Here is a 24,081-nt window from a genome sequence, read left to right on the forward strand (position 1 = left end):
CTTTCTGTCCACCATGAAGTGAACACATTTGCTTCACTGCATGTTCCCCACAATGATGTTCTTCCTCATCACTCATGGGCCCCCAGTAGCAATAGAATCAAGTGAGCAAGTGCTGTAATGTTTGAAGTCATGGGCTCAAATAATCACTTCCTGTCTTAAGGTGTTTTGTTCAGGCATTTTATCATACCAATGAAGAGTGACTAGACCACATATGGATCTGAAAGAATAACTACTGCAAAAAAAATCCAAAACCTAAGAAGTCAACCAATTTTATTATAAATGTAAGAATTAACAAATGAATTCACTAGACACTACATTGAAAATGAACTATACAACTTGTGGGTGGGGAGGGAAGGGAAAAACTGGGAGAAAGCGAGGGAAGGCATGATGTTGCCCAAAAAGAAATGTACTCATTACCCGACTTATGTAACTGTAACCCTGCTGAACATCACCTTTATAATAACAATAAAAATTTAAAACAAAGGTTAACAAATGAATCAAAGTGTTGTGAAATTTACATGGAAAAGGATAAGTAGCAATAGAACTGATTTCAATTAAATTTAAAATTAAAGGGGAAAAACAGAAGTGATATAGCTAGCTGCCTTTTAGGGAAAATTGATTAAGGAATTACTAACTTGGTGATGTTATTATATCAAGTAAGCATATGGTTGATAAATGTCATAAATTTGGTAAAATTAAGGTTGGAATGTTTGTATTCCTCTAGGGAAACAAAAAGGGTCAAAATAGAAGATTGTTCACTATTTCTTCAGTGAAGCCTATAAGATAGGAAAGAATGAATGACCAGGACCTTCAATATAGCCAGTTGGGTGTAAAACACAGCCATATTTGGTGGGTCTCTTCCCTTCTTCCTTCTTTTTCCCCTCCTCTCTCCTCTCCTCTTTCCTCTCCCCCTTTTCCATCCTTCCCTTTCTTTCCTCCCTTTCTTCTCCCCTTCCATTTCCTTTTACCATCCCCATCTCCCTCCTGCTCCTCCCCTTCCTCCTCCTCCTCCTTCTTCTTCAGTGGTATTGTCCTGCCCAAGCAGGACACCTTCAGCCCAGTTGTTCTCATTCTTAGAATAATCCTTGATGCTGTTCTTTCTTTCTTTTCTTACTCCTTCTCTTGATGCTGATCTTAAGATTAGTTATATGCTTGGATTCCACCTCCCATTTTGACTATTGTTACATCCAGGCAAGAATATTCCCATCTGTTCATTAATTGCTGTATCCAATCAGAGAAAAAGGTCAGTTAATTCACCCATCATGCAGAATATTCATATCCTCTTCTTTTCACCTTCTGTTCCATCAAGCCCAGGATTGGGTGGCTGAGAAGAAAAATCAGGACTAATGGGAATTGATGGGTTGTAGGGTATTTGGAGATACTGGATATATTTGGTACCATTTTATTTAAATAAAAAATTTAATGCTGGATCTCTGGATTTTCTAAGTAAAGATATTTGTTTTTATACATGCTCAGCTCACACTGAATTTATGCTTTGTTCACAATGGATTTTTCCTAGCCTTCATTTATATTCCCCCCAAAATATTTTCTTTCATTGGGATTATTTTAATACAAAAATCTTTTTTTTAACAGTGGAAAAAGAGAATGTGGAGTTTATACCAACAATCTCAGTGTTTCTGGGCATATTATTAATGAATTCCATTCTAGTAATATAGAGCCTTTAACTAATCTTTACACATGTACATTTACTTCTAGACATACAACATCTGGCAATAGTCACTTTATAAGTGAAGGAATGAGGTCTGTAAACCTGAACATTCCTGACATTCATCAACTGATTTGTGGAACTGTGTGGGTTCATCTTTCCTCCCAAACACTGTAAACATGGGACATCAACTTTGTTCCTTGAGATCATTTATTTATCATGTGTAGGATAAAGTCGGAAAGTGCTACTCAGAGGATACTTTGCTTACTGGAAAGTGACTCAAAATGAAGAAGTCTTTCTTCAGACTTTATTTTTTTTTTGTCTTACACAAGAGGAAGTGAGTGTGGGTGAGTTGCAGTAACTAACTTAGTGTACCGAGGAGGTAAAAGTTGAAGCAGGAAACAAGATGCCATCAATGTACTGAATGGAAACACACTCATGCCCTGCGAACAGACATGCCCCAAACAGAGCTCCTTAAGTTATTTGTGGCAGTTGCAATCACATTCATTTTAATTTTGCCAGAATATTTCAAGACACCACAAGGTAAGTATAAAAATCAATGTAATCTAGCTCTTCTTTCTTAATTTTTAACAGTGGCCAGCTTATGGTGACAGAAAATGTCTTCCTGGTTGCATGCCATCTTGTATGCCGCCTGAGCTGAAGTTCCACTTCTGAGAATTCAACACAGTGAAAGGAATTGCAGTTAGATGACTGTTACACAGCACTCGTGTCTTATTCATCCTCCTTTGTTGTAGCGTGCACCAAAGTGGAAAGAAGTATTTCCAATTTGTAGTCTAGATGTCCAGCATTGAGTTTGTAGTAAGATGACTACATTATTTCATTCTTTGAAACAGTTTCCTCCCCAAAAGTTTTAAGTATGCTCTTATGTTCTGGAGTTACTTAAAGGAAGTAACATTTTTTATATTAAATTCTATGTTGAATTTCTAATCGAATTCCCTCTATGAAAACAATATTGCGAATATACTGTTTTTGAAAAAAGAAGTGCTTAGATATTTAAAAAATTTAAACCAAAGATGGGCGCATAAATGGCACAGGCGTATGGCGAGTGAAAATTGGAACAGAATCTCTGAACGTTCAGATAATTGTATGATTATTGAAACATCAGGTTAAGAAAAGAAATAAAGGTAAATTTAAACTATTTTTATAGCTTAGCAAAAGATTTGAAAACCTATTAATGTGAATGCTGGGATGGCATTGAGAGCTTTAGTATTTAGAAAGAAGTAAAGCAAAAGGAATATGCTTGTGTTCTATCATTAAGTAGAAATTTATTAGAGAACAGTTTCCATTCAATGACTTGCTGCAATGAATATTTATTGTTGCCTATATGCGATGTGATGTAGCCAGATAAAAATATTTTTTTGCTAATGATACTTGATAACATATTGCTGTGATTATTTAGTGATGCATATTAGATGCTGTTAAGAAGTGAGACAAAAATATTTTCATCTCACAGTGACTGCAATTTTGTAAATGACTACCTTTTTACATTTCTTTTCTATTTGTTTTTATTGTTGTTCAGATCAAGCAATCCTAGCATCCATGTTTAATGCTTGGTTTCACTGGGTGAAAATGTATTACAAAAAGAATGAAATAAACCAAGTGTCTTTGTAAGCTTTTATGAGGAGAGAAAGCTCATTTAGAAATCACCTAAGGTGGACTTTTCACCTCTATGTGTATAACTATCACCTTCAATATTTTAGGTTAAATTTACTAAAATCCAGGTAATCAGCCCACAGAAGATTTAATGAATAACTTGCTAACTACTGCTAACTCTTGCTTAGTGTTTCATGAAAGCTGATAACTCCACAAAATTGTTCAAGTTTTCTTTTCTGGGCAGATAAATGGTTTGTTCCACGGTCATTTCTCACAGTGTGACGGATGGTCTTCTGGGGTAGCGGTAATAGAAAGAAGCCAGCAGGCTCACAGAAATTCATAGGGAGAGATGGCCCTTGTGTTTGTGGTAGAAAAAAGAGGTTTCTTTTTTAAATTAAAAAAAAAAAATCCACCTTGGCCTACTAGCAATATGTCAGTTCTTCATCTTGATGATGATTAGCTGGCATTTATAGTGATATATGTCCTCTTTATTTCATAACTGATTACATAAGCTCACAGTTCTACTTTGCTGCCTTTCTGAAAAGAATTCGTTCTCTTCCTTGTTTAAGAATAATATAGCTGGGAATGTGGCCTAGTGGTAAAGTGTTCGACTCATATACATGAAGCCCTGGGTTTGATTCCTCAGCATGACATACATAGGAAAAAAAATAGCCAGAAGTAGCGCTGTGGCTCAAGTGGTAGAGTGCTAGCCTTGAGCAAAAATAAGCCACAGACTGGCAAAAAACAAAACAAAACAAAGAATAACATAGATAGGGGAGGTATGGCTTAAGTGATAGCATGCCAGCTTTGAGAAAAAGTCAAGCAAGAGCAAGAGTATGAGTTCAAGCCACAGTATTGGCACATATGCACACTCACATACACACACAAATGCACACACACACTATATAGATATAGATATAGACAGACACATATACATATAGATACATCGATTTATTCTGGAATTTTGATTCAAAGGATCCCTATTGGGGTCAACAAACAACAATGTTTGAAAACTATTGTCCTTTCTTTGTGTCTTTTCTTGACTTAGTGGTAGGAAGAATTTTACACAGAGCTACCATAAATATAAAGCTACCTATTAGGTAAATCTTTCCCATATGCAATAGTGTAATAAACATGTTTTATGTATTACCAGAGATATTCTGACATAGCCCATATTGTTTAAACTACGAAGATTTGAATGTAATGATGTGCTTTTATAAATTAGGATTTTTGTTCCCTTTTGGGATTTCAAGTCAGAGAGCCTTACAATTGCTATGTATGTGCTCTACCACTTAAGCTACTTTGCCAGCCCCTTTTCGTTTATTTTGTAGTACTTTATTTTTGTGCCATTCCTGGGGCTTGAACATGGAACCTGGGCATTGTCCCTGAGCTGTTTTTCTCAAGGTTAGTGCTCTACTTACTGAGCCACCGCTCTACTTCTGGCATGCTCTCTCTCCGTCTTTCTTCTCTCTCTCTCTCTCTCTCTCTCTCTCTCTCTCTCTCTCTGCCTCTGTCTCTGTCTCTCTCGGTCTCTGTCTTTCTCTTTCTCCCTTTCTCTATTTTTGATGGTTAGATTGAAATAAGAAGCTCTTGGACTTTGCTCCATTGGTTGGCTTTGAATCTTGACTCTCAGATCTCCAGCTCCTGAGCAGCTAGGATTACAGGCATGAGCCACCTGCTCCTGGTTGTGCTGGTTATTTTTAAGTGGTACACAGCCTGGACTGTGATTCTGTTATTTGTGCTCCTCTGCATTGCTTATGTAGAGGTTCATGCCTCTGTACCCAACCATAAGATGAAGTCTTAATGATGTTCTTGTATCACCTTCCTGTGGTTGTACCTACACTATCTCTGTAATCTTATCTGAGAATATTGGAAACCGTGTATACTGGTATTAGAAGTAGGAAATTAAAAGGGAATACCAAAATTGACAGACACAGGGTAAAAAAAGACAAACAACTACAAAAACAATACTTGCAAAACTGTTTGGTGTAAGTGAACTGAACACCTCAGGGGGGGAAAGGGAAAGGGGAAGAGAGAGGGGGGTATGAGGGACAAGGTAACAAACAGTACAAGAAATGAATTCAATGCCTAACGTATGAAACTGTAACCTCTCTGTACATCAGTTTGATAATAAAAATTTGAAAAAACAAAAAAGATGAAGTCTTAAGAACTTTTCTTTTGGTTTACTCTGGGCTGGATTGGAATTTCAATCCCCCAATCTCTACCTCTCAAGTAGCTTGGATTGCAGACTTGAGCCACTGCTCCAGGCTATAAATTAGTTTTGAATCATAACACTAGTTCGTCTAGGAAATAAGTTGTCAACAAGTCTATTTCATAGAATAAAATCTCTGGTAAAAATGAGAAGACAAAATAAATAGCCTAAAAGAGGGAAAATTAACTTTGAGATTTTCTGATTTAGTCTTATTCTGTCAGTTACTTGAATTCTTTTTTCCCTTTTATTTTTTGTTATTCTATTCACTTTGATTCCTAAGATTAAACATCATAAAATGATTTTTTACTCATAAGTTATTCACTGGTTCCCTATTTTTAACATGTCAAAAGGATTCAAAGGGAATCTTAATGAGGAACAATGTAGTCACAAGGCTTAATAGATTTGATTGTGAAATAATAAATCCTCTGAAGTCCTAAGTTAAAAAACATAACATCATGTTTGATCATTTATCTTCTGGAATACGTCTGAGCCACAGAGAAAACATTAGCAGGAATATTGAACTATAATGAGGACAATCTGTAAGCTTATTTAGTCAAACTTTAAGAAAATAAACTTCTGAAATAGTTTTGAGTCTTTTAATAAGTTGGCATTAGCGTGCACTGGATCGATAACCCCCTTTCCCAGCAGTGCTTTCAACCTTTGTTGTCACCCAAAAGACACCTGAGTGACAGCAGTTAATGCCACAGTTTGATACACTGATATTGCTTGCAGAACATGGAGATACAGATGGCAATGAATGGATGGATATATGTGTTTGTGTGTGCGCGCATGCGCGCGTGCACATATATATGTCAGAGTTTCTTGTACTTTTTTTTTCAAATTTTTATTATCAAACTGATGTACAGAGAGGTTACAGTTTCATACGTTAGGCATTGGATACATTTCTTGTACTGTTTGTTACCTTGTCCCTCATACAACCCTCCCTCCTCCCCCTTTCCCTCCCCCCCCAGGTGTTCAGTTCACTTACACCAAACAGTTTTTTTCACTTACACCAGTTTTGCAAGTATTGCTTTTGTATTTGTTTGTCTTTTTTTACCCTGTGTCTCTCAAATTTGGTATTCCCTTTCAATTTCCTACTTCCAATACCAGTATACACTGTTGAAATGTACTTTTTTTTTTTTTTTTTTTTTTGGCCAGTCCTGGGCCTTGGACTCAGGGCCTGAGCACCGTCCCTGGCTTCTTCCCGCTCAAGGCCAGCACTCTGCCACTTGAGCCACAGCGCCCCTTCTGGCCGTTTTCCATATATGTGGTGCTGGGGAATCGAACCGAGCGCTTCATGTGTAGGAGGCAAGTACTCTTGCCACTAGGCCATATTCCCAGCCCTCTTGTACTTAAAGAAGCAATTTCTTGCAATTAAAAGATTCACTGATCCATAGCTGGGTACTTGGCAGTTCACATTTGTAATCTTAGATCCTCAGGAGGCTAAGATCTAAGGATCATGGTTTGAAGTCAGCCTGAATAGAAAAATCCATGAGACTCTAATTTCCAGTTAACCAGCAAAACAAAAACAAAGACAGACAGATAACCATACCCCAAAACAACTGGAATTGCAGGTCTGGCTGAATTAATTGAGTGCCAGTAAGCAAGAGAGGCCCCGAATTCATACTCCACTACTAGCACACACACAAGCAAAACAACCCTTCATCAATCTACTTCTATTGGACTTAGGGTTAAGAGACATAGTTTAATCTTACATAGATTCCCATGATCATTTACATATTCTTTCATTTATCAATAGCTTTTATTGATACCAGGAACTCTGAGCTATAAAAATGAAAGACAAGTCTTCCTTTCAGTAATTTTGAGTCAGGAAGAGGACTGATTGACAAGCAATTAAATGTGGATACTAAACTAGGGCTTCGAAAAGGGGGTCTGGGAATATAAATGTTGCTTTCAGAGCTGCCTGGAATACATGATCCTTCTATTTCCTTTTGCCAAGAGAAATAACAACTTGCAGAACTTAAATGATTCCTCCTTACTTGCTGACAGAGGCACTTTAGTAGAGAAGCAATGATTATTATTGATTTTCAAACAAAATGTTTTCAAATCGACAGCTCTATAATTCCTGAAACCAGGAACAGGAGTAGGGTTGATAAAGGGACTTACAGCAATGCAGGACAGGAAGGGGGACAGAGCCCAGCACCTCCATGTAGTTTTACCTATTGCTCTGACTTCACCTACTTTGAAGAACCAACCTCATAAATGAAGTTTGTTAGCTTTCACTTCCTGTTCCTGTCACTCTCTGGGAGAGAAGTTGTAGTATAAGGAACAGTAAAATTGGAGATAACAGGGATAAAGGAACTTTACTTGCAAACTACAGGATAAACCCTGAACTACCTTGACATCTGACTGTAGTATTTATATCTCTATTATAAAGAGCAGCAGTGCATCAACAATCAGTTTTCTGATGGGACTATCTTTGTTCTCAAGATGGACGTGTTACTTTCTTACTGACTCATTCATAAAATATAATGTGTTATTTCTAGTAAGGTTTGGGCCCTGGCCTTATGACTTCTTTTTTTCTTTTTTGATGGTACTGGGGATTGAACCTGGGCCCTTGTGCTTGCTAAGTTCATATATAAGGAAGCCTCCTTCTTTTGCTTTAGTTTTATTTTAGAGACAGAATTGCACTACTTTGCCTGAGATTACCTTGAGCTAGAGATCTTCCTGTCTCCTTCACCTTCCTAGTGACTCATTTTCCTTCATTAAATATTTCAACAAGCCAGGCACCAGTGGCTCACACCTGTGGTGAGTGACTCAGGAGGCTGAGATCTGAGGATGGCAGTGTGAAGCCAGCCTGGGAAAGAAAGTCTGTGAAACTGTTATCTCCAAATTAACCAAAAAGCTGGAAGTGGAGCTGTGGCTCAAATGATAGAGCAAAAGAGGTACAGAGACAGTGCTTAGTCCCTGAGTTCAAGCCCCAGAACTTCCACTCACACACAAAAAAGCTTTCTCTAAAATATTAATAGGGTGGTATAGCCAGTGCTCACATTTGTAACCACAGCTACTTGGGAAGCTGAAATCAGAAGGATCACCGTTCTAGGCTAGCCTAGGCAAAAAGTTCATGAGAATCTATCTAAAATATATGTTTCTATCATAAAAACATAATGTCAATGGATAAGAAAAAAAAAACAACCAGAATTAAGCTGAGCACCAGTAGAGTACACCTTTAATTCCAGCTGCTCAGGAGGCTGAGATGTGAGAACAAGAGTTTGAAATTAGCCCAGGGGAAAGTCTGTGAGACTCTTACCTCCAATTAACTACCAAAAAGCTGAAGTGGGGCTGTGGCTCAAGTGATAGAGCACAAGTCTTCAGCAAAACAGACCCCCCCCCCCGCCCAGCCATGTGTCAATAAAAAGTACAGATTAAAAAAATCAACTGAAAAAGAGTTATAAATGGATTATAAACTGAAAACTATTAGAATACATAGGAGAAGATTTTCTTGATTAGTCTAGGTAATGCTTTTTGTATAGATCCCCAAAGCAAAAGCTAGGTGCCAGTGACTCATACCCTAATCCTAACTACTCAGAAGACTAAGATCCAGAAGGTTGTGATTTGAAGCCAGCCTTAGAAAAAAAGTTCAAGAAACTCTAGCTCCAAAATAACTAGCAAAAAGCCAACTTGGAGCCATATCTCAAGTAGTAGAGTGCCAGCTGAACAAGCCATTGAGCAAGCACAAGGACTTGAGTTCAAACCCTGGTAAAGGCAAAAAGCAAAAGAAAAAACCAAACCCAAATGGAATTGCCTCTAACTAAAAGGCTTCTTTATGGTGAACAATCAATAGGGTACAAACAAATGGGAGAAAATATTTGCAAACCATATATCTATAAATAAGAGGATACAATGTAAAATATATAATGCACTTTTAAAGACTGAGTAACAAGAGCACAAATAATCCAAAGGGAAAAAAGTAGGTTAAAAGGATGGAAATGTATGTGGCTTAGTGGAAAGGTGCTTGCCTGGCATGCATGAAGCCCTGAGTTCGATTCCTCAGTACTACATCAACAGAAAAAGCCGGAAGTGGCACTGTGGCTCAAGTGGCAGAGTGTTAGCCTTGAGCAAAAGAAGTTCAGGGACAATGGTCAGGCACTGAGTTCAAGCACCAGGACTAGCAAAAAAAAAAAAAAAAAAGTAGGTAAAAGATTTGAACAGATATTTCTCAACACGCTTTCATTTGAAGGGTATAGTCTGATCTTTTTTTTTTTTTGCCACTCCTGGGGCTTGAACTCAGGGCCTGACCACTGTTCCTGAACTTCTTTTGCTTAAGGCTAGCACTCTACCACTTGAGCCACAGCACCACTTCCAGCTTTTTCTATTTATGTGGTACTGAGGAATTGAACCCAGGGCTTCACCTATGCTAGGCAAGCACTCTACCACTAAGCCACATTCCCAGACCTAGTCTGATGATTTTTCATGAGAGTATGCACCAATGTCATTTCCACCAAAATTAAAATATAAAACTTTCTATCACTTGCAAAATTTCCTTGTTGCTCCATTACAGAAGAGCTTTCTCCTCCAGGCACTGCACTGCATGTTAGCAGTTGCATACCCATGGTGTCATATGTTATATAGTCACCTGTGACTGGTTTCCTTGACTTGGCCTGATGTCTTCAAAATTAATTTTGTGGCCGAGTGATATCCCATTGCACAGATATACTCAAAGTTGTTTGTATAATCATTAGATGTTGAAAATTTGGATTGTTTCCAGTTCTTGACAACAATACATTTTTAAAACTAGCATTAAAAATTCATGATCAGGCATCTCATTGTGTACGGATATATGTTTCTGTTCTCTTGTGTAAATTCCTTGGAGTGGAATTTCGGGGTTCTACAGAAAGTATGATATTTAAATTATAAGAAATGAAAATCTGTTCCCTAAAGTAAGTTGTACTATTTTACATTCCTATCAGCAATGTATAAAAGTTACAGTTCATAGCCACATTATTCATAACAGCTAAGCCATGGAAACAACCCAATTATTCACTGTCAGAAAATGAATAACTCTGGTGTGAATATACAGTATTCATAAGAATACCACAAACAATTAACTACAGCTGTATGTATCAACATGTCCAAAACATAACTCATTAAATAAAAAAGCAAAAAGGTGCTGGATGCCAGTGGCTCATGCCTGTAATCCTAGCTGAGACCTGAGGATTGCATTTCCAAGTGAGCCTGGGTAAAAAAAAACAGTAAGACTCTTATTTCCAAAAAGCTGGAAGTAGAACTGTGGCTTAAATGGAAAAGCACTGGCCTTAAGCAAAAAAAAAAAAAAAGCCAAGGGATAGTACTCAGACTCTGTGTTCAAGTCTTAGGACCAGCACACACACAAAAATACACCAGCTATTTATACATAGATGTTGATAGTTCTAAAAATATGCTAATCAGGGCAATAGATACACGGGCATGTGTTTATTTTCATTCATCTTTAATTGATATGATACATTTTATGAATGCATAAGTGTGATAAATTCTTATAATAGAAGTTCCGTAAGAAAATATGATAGTTGATGTTTCTTTTGTCTTACTATTTGTTTTTCTTTAAAAAGAGAAAATAAGCCAGACACTGGTGGCTTACACTTGTAATCCTAGCTACTCAGGTGGCTGAAATCTGAGGATTGTGGTTCAAAGCCAGCCTGGGCAAGAAAGTCTGTGAGACTCTTATCTCCAAAAAACTACTCAGAAAAAGCCAGAAGTGGTGCTGTGGTTAGTACCACTTGATTGCTATCCTTGACCACAAACAGGCTTCAGGGACAGCACCCAGGTCTTGAGTACAAGCCTCTGTACTTTCATGTACTTTAGTGTTCTGAGTCCTTCCTCTGAGAGGTCACAGCCCCAGTCCTGAAGTTGTTCTGGGATGCCCTCTGTCTCCCAGGCTGAGAATTTAGATGTCAGACTTCCAGTAATACTAATAGCAGTAGTTAAATTCATAATTTTTTGTCTATGGAGATAAGAACATACAGCCTTCCCAATGACCAAAATGACTTGAGAGGAATTATTTCTTAAAATGATACCAGGAAAGGATACATTCTATATTTATTTCTTTTCTGATATAATAGTTTAAAACCAAGGTTGAAAACAATCATAAAAGGATCTGACAGTTAAATATAAAGGATGTATTATCAATTTCAGAAAACCCAGTTGGGTTTGAAGACTGCAATACTCACAGTTAAATTGTTCTCCATCCCTCTCTAGGTCACATCATAGCAATATAAATTCTAGAAACTGAAAATTTCATAAGCTAGAAAAGGCCAGTAAGGAAAATGGAAAGATGGAAAGAAATAAGTTTTTCATGAGGTTTAGCAATATTAAAAAAGCAAAAAAATTATAGGGTTCCTTAAAATGACACTTTTCTTTCTCTTTCTTTAGTCATTATTCTTGAGGACAATATTTTCATTACAGTTATAAGTTGGTTATGACTGACTATAAATATGTTAGAAAGACTAAAATAGTATACTTCAGTAAACTTCCATTTCCCTTCAAGCCTTTTATTACTACTAAATTATAAAATTTCATTATAGCTGGAAATCATATGCAAATTATTCTACAAGCAATTTCAAATATAGAGGGCTAGGGAATGAGCATTTAGTTTATTAAACAATAATAAAAATTACTAGTAAGTAAACATGTAGGGAATAGTTATTAAAATACAAATTCTACCAATTGAAAAATAGCTTAATATCAATCACTCATTTGAATTTAAGTTTGCACTAAGATGAAGTAATGAAGTAATCACTTATCGTGCTCCTCATTTTTTTTTTTTTTTTTTTGGCCAGTCCTGAGCACTGTCCCCGGCTTCTTTTGCTCTACCATTTGAGCCACAAGTGCCACTTCTGGCCTTTTCTATATATGTGGTGCTGGGGAATCAAACCCAGGGCTTCATGTATGCGAGGCAAGCACTCTTGCCACTAGGCCATATTCCCAGCCCCACATTTTTATTAGCAGTCTTCCAACATTTTGTCCCCTATGGCTGGGAGAATCTCTAAATAAGCTACATGAAGATGGAATTGACCATTTGACTTATTTATTCCTGCTAACAAATGACTGGCAGAGGTAGAATTTCTGAAGATCCATTTCCTGTTCCTTTCTGATCATTATGGCTTCATAAGGACTCTCATTTTTTTTTAATTTAAATTTTATTGTGGGGACTGGGAATATGGCCTAGTGGCAAGAGTGCTTGCCTTATATACATGAAGCCCTGGGTTCGATTCCCAAGTACCACATATATGGAAAACGGCCAGAAGTGGCTCAAGTGGCAGAGTGCTAGCCTTGAGCAAAAAGAAGCCAGGGACAGTGCTCAGGCCCTGAGTTCAAGCCCCAGGATTGGCAAAAAAAATTATTGTGAACGTGATGTACAGAGGGGGTTACAGTTACACAAGTCAGGTAATAAGTACATTTCTTTTTGAACATTTCATTTTCTCTCACTTTTGTAGAGTTCATTTCCAACATAATGTCTAGTGAGGATCACTGTTGAATTGGTTTACCCTTCGCCCCTCATTTCTTTCATAGTAAGCTTTGATTATTTGTATGAATTAAGTCACGGAAGAGCCTCTCCCAGATAAAGAATAAATATTTAATTTTTACTTTGGAATATGGGTTTATATTTTAAATAATATGCACACATTTTTACAAATATCAAAAGATTTTCAGGTGTAAAGTACCCCTCAATACTCTTATAAACCTATACGGTTTATAGCAAAGTTATTAGCATCTAACATGAAACCCAGAGTTATTGTTTCTTGCAGATGAGGGAAATTGTTCCAGTGTCTTGGCTTGGGACAGACACAGCATTAGAGTCTCTGCTGTTTCTGAACTCAATTTTCTTTCATTTTATACACTATCCCCATCTGTGATATTTATCTGCAGACAAATACGAAAATTATGATATCACAGTCAGCCTTCTACTACTGTAACAAACACCTGAGCTAATTAAACTTATCAAAAGAAAAAAGAAAGAGTCATTTCGGAGGTTTGTGTCCATTTGGGCTTGTGTTGATACAGATAAGCAGGACAGAGTATGTGGCTGACAAGAACAGCTCACCTCACAGCTGGGATCAAAGAGGAAGAAAGAAGCTAGGGTTCCATTCTGTTTACAGAGCGCACACCCACAAGGACCTAAGACCGCCCATGAGGCCACGCCTTTTGTACATTCCATCATACCCCAATATGGCCAACCGGCTCACCTATAGCCTATCAGGCCTTTGGGGGATATTCCAAGTCTAAAACAGGGCAATAATCATATTAAATTTCACTTTGTTTTGTCTGTTGTGGGGCTTGAACTCAGGGCCTGGGCACTTGTCCTTTGTGCTTAAGGCTAGAGCTCTACTATTTGAGCCACAAAGCCACTTCCGGTTTCTGTAAAAACAAAGACTTGTGAGCCCTAAATCCAATCACAACTATTCTTATAAGAAAGAAGAAAAGGGAGATTTCATATAGGCAGAAGAGTAGAACAAGGTTACAGAAAAGAAGTCAAGGTGACCCAGAGACAATGGCTTGAAGAGACAGGCCAGAAGCCAAAGGATGCTGGCAACCTTCGGAAGCTGGGAGAGGGCCAAGGAATAGCTTCCTTCCTACAGCTTGCAGAGGGAGTATCATCTTGCAGATGCCTTGATTTCAGTCTGATGTAACCTGGGTTGAACTATTTTCCAGAAGTAGGTGAGAATGAATTTTTCTTGTTTCAAACTACCCAGGTTGTGGTAATTTGCTACAGCAGGGTTAAGAAACTACATAGAAATAAGATCTGATTTTAGTCTCTGCTCAATTCTACGCAATTGATGTGAGTGTCTATTTTGGAACAGATGGATTCAGAAAACCCAAGCCTTGACTGTTGAAAAACTTCCAAAACAGAGAACAGTAGAAATGCTAGGATCTCTAAGTATTCCTCTAATAAAGAACTTCCTCTGAAAATCAAGGAAATGTTGATGAGTTTAAAAAAGAAATGAATAAAATAGGTGCTAAGATACTAAGTCATGTAAAAACGAAGTCTTGTCATGAATAAGCTAAAATATTACTAAGAAAAAAAGAGAATATATTGTATATTTATTTAAATGCCCAAACCTCTAAGCCTCACAGTAAAGAAAGTGCTTTTTCTTTTTTATTACCAGGAAGAACATTGGAGCTATCCTGTCTGGAAGTGTGCTTACTGTCTAATTTCACCTATTCACTGTCCTTAAAGTTTTCTTCTGTGACTTTCCTGCTACCAGTAAAAGAAACCCAGATTCTTATGGGAGTCTTTCCAAAATATTCCCATTTCCCAAATGTCACTAAAGCTTGCCAAAACATCACAAGTAAACTTACTAGGTGCTCCCTCTGTTTGGTTTGTGAATCCAAAGGAAACATGGATTTCATTTCTACGGAACAATTGTCAGAAGGTAAACCCAAGGTGAAGGGGGTGGAGTGGATGGAGAAATAAAGCTTATCAAGTGTGAATTAACTTACTCTGTAAAAACATGTTCATACATTCCATTTTACAATCCAGTGCCACTGAAACACTCAGTGGTATGAGTTTCGATGAGTGGTATCACAGGACTGTTTTTTGTTTGTTTTATTGATAACAAAATATCTATCCTCCAAATACTATTGTAATGCACATTGTCTGCCTGCCTGTCCCTTTCTTCTTGGATATAGCTGGGCATTTCTGGCTTGGGGTGCTTGATCTTTTTGGTGCTACATAGTGACTGGGATTGAAACAGTGGGAAGCAGAGTAGCCCATGGTAAGTGAGCATCTCTCTCTTCATGAAGTCTCAGGAGTTTTTCCTGTAAGTGGTCTTTTAGTTTGTTATTTTGCTAAGAACACTTACCATGAGGTCCACTCTCCCAACAAAATTCTGAGTGTATAGTATCATATTGTTCACAAAGTATGCATTGGAAAAGTAGGCAGCAGAGCTTTAGAACTTGATCATTCCCATAGCTGAAACTGTATAACCTTTAGCAGCTCCTCATTTTCCCTTTGCAACCCCTGTTCTACTTCCTGTTTCCAATAGTTTGGCTATTTTTTTATGGTTTGCTTTTTTTTTTTGCCAGTCCTGGGGCTTGAACTTGGGGCCTGGGCAATCTACCTGAGCTTCTTTTGCTCAAGCTAGCACTCTACCACTTGAGCCACAGCATCACTTCTGGATTTTTCTGTTTATGTGGTGAGGAGGAATTGACTAAGCCACATTCCCAGCCCTAGTTTGGCTATTTTAGATGCCACAGGTAAGGAGAATCACACAATATTTGTTCTGTGTCTGACTTATTTCATTTTGCATACTGTCCCCCTGAGTTCGTTCATGTTGCCACAGTGACAGAATTTCTTTCTTTTTCAAGGCTAAATAACATTGTGTGTGTGTGCTTGCAAATGTGCATATGTGTGGTGTTTGCATGTGCCTGCCATGATTCCTTATCTATTTATCTATAAATGGACACTGGACACTTGGGATGTTTCCCTGTCTGCACTATTGTGGATGATGTTGCAATGAATATGGAAGCAGAGCTATCTCTCTGAGATCTGATTTCAATTCTTTTTGATATCTATCAGAAATTAGGATTGCTGGAGCATATGGTAGCTCTATTTTTATTGATAACTTTTTGTTTTTGGTGGTGGTGGTTATGGGTCGTAGAGCTTGAACTCTGGGCCTGGGCGTTGTCCCTGAGCTCTTAAACTCAAAGCTAATGCTCTACCACTTGAGCCACAGTGCCACTTCTGGTTTTCTGGTGGTTTATTGGAGAGAAGAATCTCATGGCTTTTCCTGCCCAGGCTGGCTTTGAGCCTCCATCCTCAGATCTCGGCCTCCTGAATAGCTAGGATTACAGGTGTGAGCCACCAGGGGCTGGCTTATTGATAACTTGTTATCAAAAATTATTTTATTTTCCCATCAACTATGTCCCTTGCATCCTCTTTTGTTTTGGGAATTTTGATGATATTCACAGTACCCTAGGTGTTAGTGTTGATGTCCATTTCTCTGGTGATTAGTGATGTCAAACCCTGGTTCACATACCTATGGGCCGCCTGTGTGTCTTCTTTGGAAAAACATTTGTTCAGGTTGTTTGCTATTTTTTTTCCTTTGGCTACTTTTTCTTTGTGGTTGTTGTTTTTCTTTCAGTCTTTTTTTTTTTTTTTTTGGCCAGTCCTGGGCCTCGGACTCAGGGCCTGAGCACTGTCCCTGGCTTCCTTTTGCTCAAGGCTAACACTCTGCTACTTGAGCCACAGCGCCACTTCTGGCCATTTTATATATATGTAGTGCTGGGGAATTGAACCCAGGGCTTCGTGTAAAAGAGGCGAGCACTCTTGCCACTAGGCCATATTCCCAGCCCTTCTTTCAGTCTTTTGAATCAAGGTCTCTCTGTGTTTCCCAGGCTAGCCTCAAACTCCTGGACTCGGGACATCCTCCTATGTAGGCCTTAATAAGTGGCTAAGACTACAGGCATATATCACTATACCTGGCAGTTGCCTATTTTTAAATCAATTTGTCTCTTTTTCTTAGTTCTTTATATATTTTTTCATCAGAAGTATAGTTTTCAAGTATTTCCTTCTCTGCTGTATGTTGTCCTTTTACTCTGTTGTCATTTGTGAGGTCATCATTGCACTTGGGCTCATTTGGGGCTTGTCAGATTGCTGCACAGTGACTCAAGGCTATGGTTTTAGTGTTCCAAAGAACAAAGTGGAAATCACCTCATTTGTTTTTCTGGCTCAGTTTCACAGTGCTATTTGCAGTGCATTTAATGGGTTGTAAGTCCCTCTCAGGGTCAAAGGGGAAGGCAAAGTTTTAGAATAACATTATGTTGAATTGTGTCCTTCCAAATTTTACATACTGAAGTCTTAACCACCAATACTTAAAAATAATGATATTAGAAATAGTCATCATGGATATAATTTTGTTAAGTTGAGATAATTAGGATGGCCCTAGACCAATATGATTGATTATTTATTTATTAATCTATTTATTTCCAGTACTTGGGCTTGATCTCAGGACCTATGCACTGTCCACTAGCTTTTCCACTTAAGGTTGATACTCTACTACTTGAGCTACACCTCCACTTCTTGTTTTGTTTTGCTTTTACTAAATTGGAGGTAAACGTTTCCTGGACTTTCCTGTCCAGCCTGGCTTTGAACTGTTGTCCTCAGATCTCAGACTCCTGAATAAATAATATTACAGGCAATGAGCCACAACTTCCCAGTTGATACTCTTATAACAGAAGGCATTATGGCACAGAGACATACCCGGGGCATGCATCATGTGAAGTGGAAGGCAAAGAATGAGGTTGGATTCTACAAGGTAACACACATCAATGATTGCCAGCAATCTGGCAATATTCTCTCTCATCAGAAGCTAAGAGATTCTGCATCACAGCCTGGAGAAACCTTGGTCTTGCACTTCCAACATCTGGATCTCTGAGGCAAAGCCCCTAGTTTACAGTACTTGCAACAGTAATATGGGATGGAAAGTATGGTGAATGTTCTTGGAAAAGATGGTTCATTCTATGAGTCTATATTTTTCTTTACAGGTTCCATGCCTATTTCAGCCCTACCCATGCCTGGCTTTTTCATAATCTGGAAATATGAAATCCTTTTTACAATTATTTTCAATGTGGACGTCTCTTGTTCCTATATTTTTATAAAGATAGGAGTAGAATTCATTTTGAATTGTGTTCTCTTGTGTAGTTACTATTTTGCAAATCTGTTTCTTAATCTAGGTCTTATCATGAGAGGATCAATGGCAGTAAAAGACAATGATTTTTACTCACCTTGTCAACATTTTAATGTCACCATAATTCCTACTGTTGATTACTTGGAAGAATATAACACAAGCTGCAATCTAAAAACTCATACCAGAACATCAACATTTATGGAGAAGAAGTCCTTAAACCAGGAAGAGTCCTTAAACCATACGTGTAGAACTATGGAATATGATGACAATTGTATTCACATTTATTTGCATCTAGAAATGGATGTAAAATGTAAGTCTAATAAAATTACAATGGAAAAAAAGAAGAAATCAGATATACTGAATTTACATATACTGAATCACATATACTGAATTTGAAGAATTTTAGTGATAAAATAATAGGTCTGAAAGGCATCTTAGTCTTTTTATGTGCTTTTTCTTTTAAAAATGAGCCATTTATGGGGTTCAGTCTTCATCTGGGAAGAGGTATTCTGTATGTGTCATGATTTGAGAAGAATTATGAAGGTCCTCTGATCCAGGAATAATTTCAGACCTGCCTATTAGCTGTATTTGATGTAAAGTCATCATACTTGGGTATCAAAGGGTAGGGGCTCATATTTTTTGCCTGTGTTATTGTATTTAGTTCTGAGCTGACTTAACACATTCTCTCAGACCTGAGGACCAGACCTAGCTAAAGGGAGCTTTTTGATATATAACACTCTAAAGATTAGGCACTTAAGGTCACTAGATGACACTAGGAAAAGTAGACTAAACAATAAATTTTACATATGTCTTAATTTGTTTTAAGGCTGATTAATTTCCTACTCACCCTGCCCTGAATGATGACAACCAATCCTTTCTGCTAAGTAGTGTGCCCATTTCAGCCATAGGTCTGCTCTTAGAGAGCAGCAATGCCTTCACTTACCAAATGCCTTCTGAATGCCACACATTGTGTCAGGCACTGGGGACAGAGCCAGTATTTAAGAGAGGAAGATGCATACACAAACATACCTACATTCCAGAGCTACAGGTGCTAAGAAACAGCAAGTTACTGTGTTTTCAGACATGTCAACTGTACTATATACTGCTTTCATTATATGTAGTTTTAGAATGCTTCTCTATTGGTTAATTTGTTTAGAAGTAGTTCTCTTAGAAACACTACATTTATGTAATGTTTATGCCCTTTTAGGGTAAACTGTGACTTTAGAGAACTTTCTCCTGTGATTAGTTTGCCCTATAGTTATTGCAGTGAGGGTGTGTAACAGGTTGTGAATGTGGGGGGCTATGGAAGAGTATCTGAAAAGATCTGGAGAAAGGAGTTGATTCTCTCTGGTTCAGGAACAAGAAAGAAGGTACACAGAGGGCCTTAGAAAGTCTGTAGATGACTACATCCACAACTTGATGTGGTCATCCATGTTGAGTCATGTTGAGCTTGGGTCTGCTAGCCAGTGTGTCTTTTATAGGGCCAAGGGAGACCATGCTTTATTATTTGTTGGATGGCTCTCTCCATGTTGTCTACTGTTATTGGAATGAGCAAGTTTATACCATAAGCTGTTATGTTCCATGCGACCTGACCAAAGACATGTAAACCACTGAACATCTCTTAGCTGATGAGAAGAAGGTCTGCTTACTCACCTGCACTGACCCCTCATAGGTCTGATTCCAGTCCTTTGGATTTGCCCTTTCTTCCCTTCCTTCTTCATCCTGCTTGCATTCACTTCCACTTTGATGATTGGTTCTGAGACTTCTGTTGAACTACCAATGGCAATGACAGGGAAACTCATGTCAGCACTGTTTGTAAAAGACAGGAATGCTAGAATGTTGGAACTAAATGTATCCCTAAAAGCCACCTGGTCAAGTCTCCTTATTTAGAACCCTCATTTAATACATCAGGAAGGATCTCAAGATAGCACTCCCAGCTTCCCCAGAAGGAAATGCACCTCCACGCACCGCCTTTACCTATTTATCTTTGATTGTATCCTACCATACTTTTTTTTTCTTCACAGATGTCACTTGCTCTATGAAGATCGCTTGGTACATTTTAGTTCTATTAGTTTTCATATTTTTGATCATCTTCATTATCCACAAAGTGCTTGAAGGCCACAGGAGAGCCCAGAAGTGGCATAGTAAGTACTGAGAAAGGAATCCACTACGCGGGAGGTCTATGTTGTGTCAAAGAACTTCTCTGTGGCCTTAATTTTCTTTTTAGTTCAATGTATCATTTGCTGCATACCTACTATGGGTACATGGTGGATTTTTAGATACTGTAAGGAATAAAGGGAAGATTTTTAGATAATCCAGAAGTCACAGCACCAGCATTCATGTATCTTTCTCCTATCCAGAGAAGTGAATGGGGGGAACAGGAAGACTGGGTGAATAAGAAGTTGAGTGGGGCTTCAAAGAGGTCAGGGAAGAACAGCAGAAGGCTGGGAAGTGGTGACAGCTTCACTTAAAGATCTTGAGCACAGTGGCTCCAGATGATAAGTATGGGCTGGAGCCAAATTTTAATATGTGTGTGTGTGTGTGTGTGTATGTGTGTGTGTGTGTGTGTGTGTGTGTGTGAGAGAGAGAGAGAGAGAGAGAGAGAGAGCGCACTTGCCTAGCAGGCACAAAGAAAGCTCTGGGCTCAATCCCTGGCAACACACACACACACACACACACACACACACACACACACACATGCACACACACTCAAGAATGGGTGTCAGTTGATCTTGGGAAGAGACTTAGCTGATATAATTGGAAATCAGGACAATAAAAACAATGTTAAAAATATTTAACAAAGCCAGGTATGGTATTACATTTCTGTAATCAGTACACAGGAGACTGAGGCAGGAAGATCTTGAGTTTGAGCTAGCTTGGACTATATTTTGAGACCTGGTCTTAAAAAATATCTCTGTATATGTATATATCTATAGTCTCTCTCTCTCTCTCTCTCTCTCTCTCTCTCTCTCTCTCTCTTTCTCTCTCTCTCTCTGTATATATATTTCATAGTAGTTTACCACAGCACCTACCTGTCAGAGTGGATTGTCAGTGACTGGCATGATACTGGTGTGTATGTCAGCATACACTGGCTGAATGTCAGGCCTGATGGACAATTTATAAGATGAGTATTTGATCTCTTAAAATGCATCATTTTAAGAATAGCTCTAAAGACAGGTGTGAGTTCTAAGTACAACCTTAATTAGCTATGGACTTTGAGCAAGTTAACATAGCTAAGTATGCTTTTCTTCTTCTGTTAAGGATTGAAATAAAGAGGTTCTTTAGTTGGATCTAGTGATTCATGCCTATATTCCTAGCTACTTAGGAGACAGAGATGGAGACAATGGTGGTCTGAGGCCATTCTGGGAAAGGCTCCACCTCAACCAATAAAAGTTGGGCACAGTGCCTCATGCTTGTCATCCTAACTACTCACAAAGTATAGATAGGAGGATCAAGGTTCAGGGTATCCCAAGCATAACTGCTTATTTAAAAACTAATTGATGCCAGGCATTGGTGGCTCATGTCTGTAATCTTAGCTACCCAAGAGGCTGAGATCTGAGAGCAAAGGTTCAAAGCCAGACTGGGCAGGAAAGGCCATGAGACTCTTATCTGCAATTAACCACCAAAAACCTGGAAGTGGAACTGTGGGCTCAAAATGGTGATTTCTAGCCTTGAGCAAAAGAGCTCAGGGACAGTGACCAGGCCCTGAATCCAAGCACCATGATCAACAAAAACAAAAACAAAACAAAAAACCCAACAACAAAAAACCCAAACCTAATTGAGGAAGAGGTGACATTATCCAAAAAGAAATGTACTCATTACCTGACTTACTTAACTATAACCCTTCTGTACATCACCTTTGTAATAACAATAAAAATTAAAGAAAACCAATTGACATGTTGAATTAAAACTCCTTTGTACAACTACTTAAAGATACCTAAAACATTTTAAGGAATTAAATAAAAGGGGATGGGGGCATAGCTCAAGTGCTACAATGCCTAGCTAGAAAATGCAAGGCTCTGAGTTCAAATATAAGTAGCCAAAAATAAAAAGGAAAAAGAAATTATTAAAGAAGTTAAAGATAGTGTCTAGTGCAGAGTTAGTTCTCAGTAAAGAGTAGTAGTGTTATGGTGGTTGCTTATTCCCAAAGCTCTTATTAGGTTTATTAGCAGGCATGGCTGTTGTTTCAGTAGCAGAACAAGAGCTTGTTTCTAGGTTTAAATAAGGATACCATTCATTATTTTGACTAAGAATTTGTTGCAGATAGTTTTGAGAATAGTTTTCTGTCAAGTCTTGTCTCTAATACTCTCATTTGTAACTATTTTTGGCTGTATTGGGGTTGACTTTGAGCTTGCAAGGCAGGTACTCTATCACGGAGCCATGTTTCCATGCTTCCCTGTGGCCTTCGTTATTTTTGAGGTGGGGTCTTGCTTTATACCTGGGTCACTCTGAGCTTAGAGCCTTCTTCCTGTGCTTCCCATACCACTTCAGATAACAGGCACCTGTCACTTTGCCCAGCTACTGGCATAAAGGCATGTGCTACAGAGACTAGCCATTGAGTGAGATGGATTCTCTCAAACTTTTATGCCAGAACCAGCCTTGAGCCAGGTGCTTTTCACAGAGGATGAGACAGAATGGTATCTATGGTAGTGGGAAAATCACAGATTTAAGAAGATGGAACAAAACCTCTTGACAACTCCTTACTCCATGTTCTGCTGTGAATGACCCTTTTTCCTGTGTGACCCTTTGTGCCCACCCAGGAATTATGTGGGAAAAGAATAAGCTTGTTTCTCATCTCAACATTTCATTTCTTTTCTTGGACTAGGTGATAAATGCAAACCTATGTCTGATCTCTTAGGAAGAGGTGATTCTGAGAAGCAGAGGGCGTTGACTGTGCGGGTTATTTCAGGTGAGTTCTGCCACCTGCGAACGAAGCATGCTCAGAACATTCCAATGTTGTATCATGTCAGTAGAGAGCTAGCGCAAGAGCTCAGCTCATTTACATCAGCCTTGTATGTGCTATAAAGGAGCCCAGGGCAAACGAAATCCAGCTTAATATGTCTTATTACCAGAGGACAGTTGCAATCAAAACTACCTCCTTAAAGAATGGAAAGTTGGCTTAATTGGTAGGAAGAAATTTGTGTGAGTAGGCAGAGGAGAGAAAGCAATGAGGAATAAAAGTTGCGGATTTATTTTGAAATGAGACAAGATACCATTATTCCTCAGAACTGCAGGAAGTAATTGCAGAGTGGGTAAGGCTTCTGCCGGAGCCTTTGCTTTGCAAAGGGTGTCAATGTGGAGGGAGAACTTCTAATAGCCCCAATTAAAAAGCCCCCTGTCCGCTCTAGAGAAGCAGAAATGGAATCAGGGGCTATAATTACAGCCGCTAAGGGGGCCTTTGGCACAGAGGCGAGGGTTCCTCTCTTTCTAATTGGGGAACCTCCTTTTGAATTCATGCTGTCAGATCACATTATAAAGAAAGACAGGGAGGATTTTTTCACATGGACAAAATCCCCTTCTTCAAAGAGAAAGGTTATCTTGGATTCTGGAAAGCATAGAATGATGTGGTTATAACTAACAGTGCCCCCAGTGGGAGGAGGAGGGGTAAGCCACTTTGTACTCTATGAGAAGATCCAAAAGGAAGCTCCAGGTCTGGTGTGGAAACATTTTTCAGAGATGAAAGGAAACCAGACAATTCCCTGTCCCCAGACTACAGCTGCTGCTGTAGACCCTGGAGATCCGCCTGCCATTTCACTGGGGACCACCTGCCTCGGGCTTTTGGTTAGCTACTGAAACTAGCAGGGATTCAGACCCTTAGCTTGGGGAAAAAATTAGACTGGGTGAACCTAAAAAGTTCCATTAAAAAAAGTAGACTTTTTACCCAGTGTTAGTCAACCGATTAAGCCAATACTAATAATGGCCTTAGGGGAAAGAATCATTTG

General features: G+C 38.5%; 1 protein-coding gene across 2 annotated transcripts in view; it reads left to right on the forward strand.

The window, feature by feature from the left end:
* Positions 1–2,074: 2,074 nt before the first annotated feature.
* Tmem156 (transmembrane protein 156) overlaps positions 2,075–24,081 on the forward strand; it is a 31,914-nt gene continuing 9,907 nt past the window's right edge. For both annotated transcript variants that reach the window (XM_048364225.1, XM_048364226.1), the window contains exons 1-5: positions 2,075–2,209; positions 14,618–14,884; positions 18,186–18,449; positions 20,164–20,283; positions 22,965–23,048. In XM_048364225.1, coding sequence (XP_048220182.1) covers positions 2,122–2,209; positions 14,618–14,884; positions 18,186–18,449; positions 20,164–20,283; positions 22,965–23,048 — 823 coding nt within the window. In that variant the 5' untranslated portion in view covers positions 2,075–2,121. The remainder of the gene's footprint in view (positions 2,210–14,617; positions 14,885–18,185; positions 18,450–20,163; positions 20,284–22,964; positions 23,049–24,081) is intronic.

The sequence above is a fragment of the Perognathus longimembris genome, chromosome 16, assembly GCF_023159225.1.
Source record: "Perognathus longimembris pacificus isolate PPM17 chromosome 16, ASM2315922v1, whole genome shotgun sequence".
NCBI lineage: Eukaryota > Metazoa > Chordata > Mammalia > Rodentia > Heteromyidae > Perognathus > Perognathus longimembris.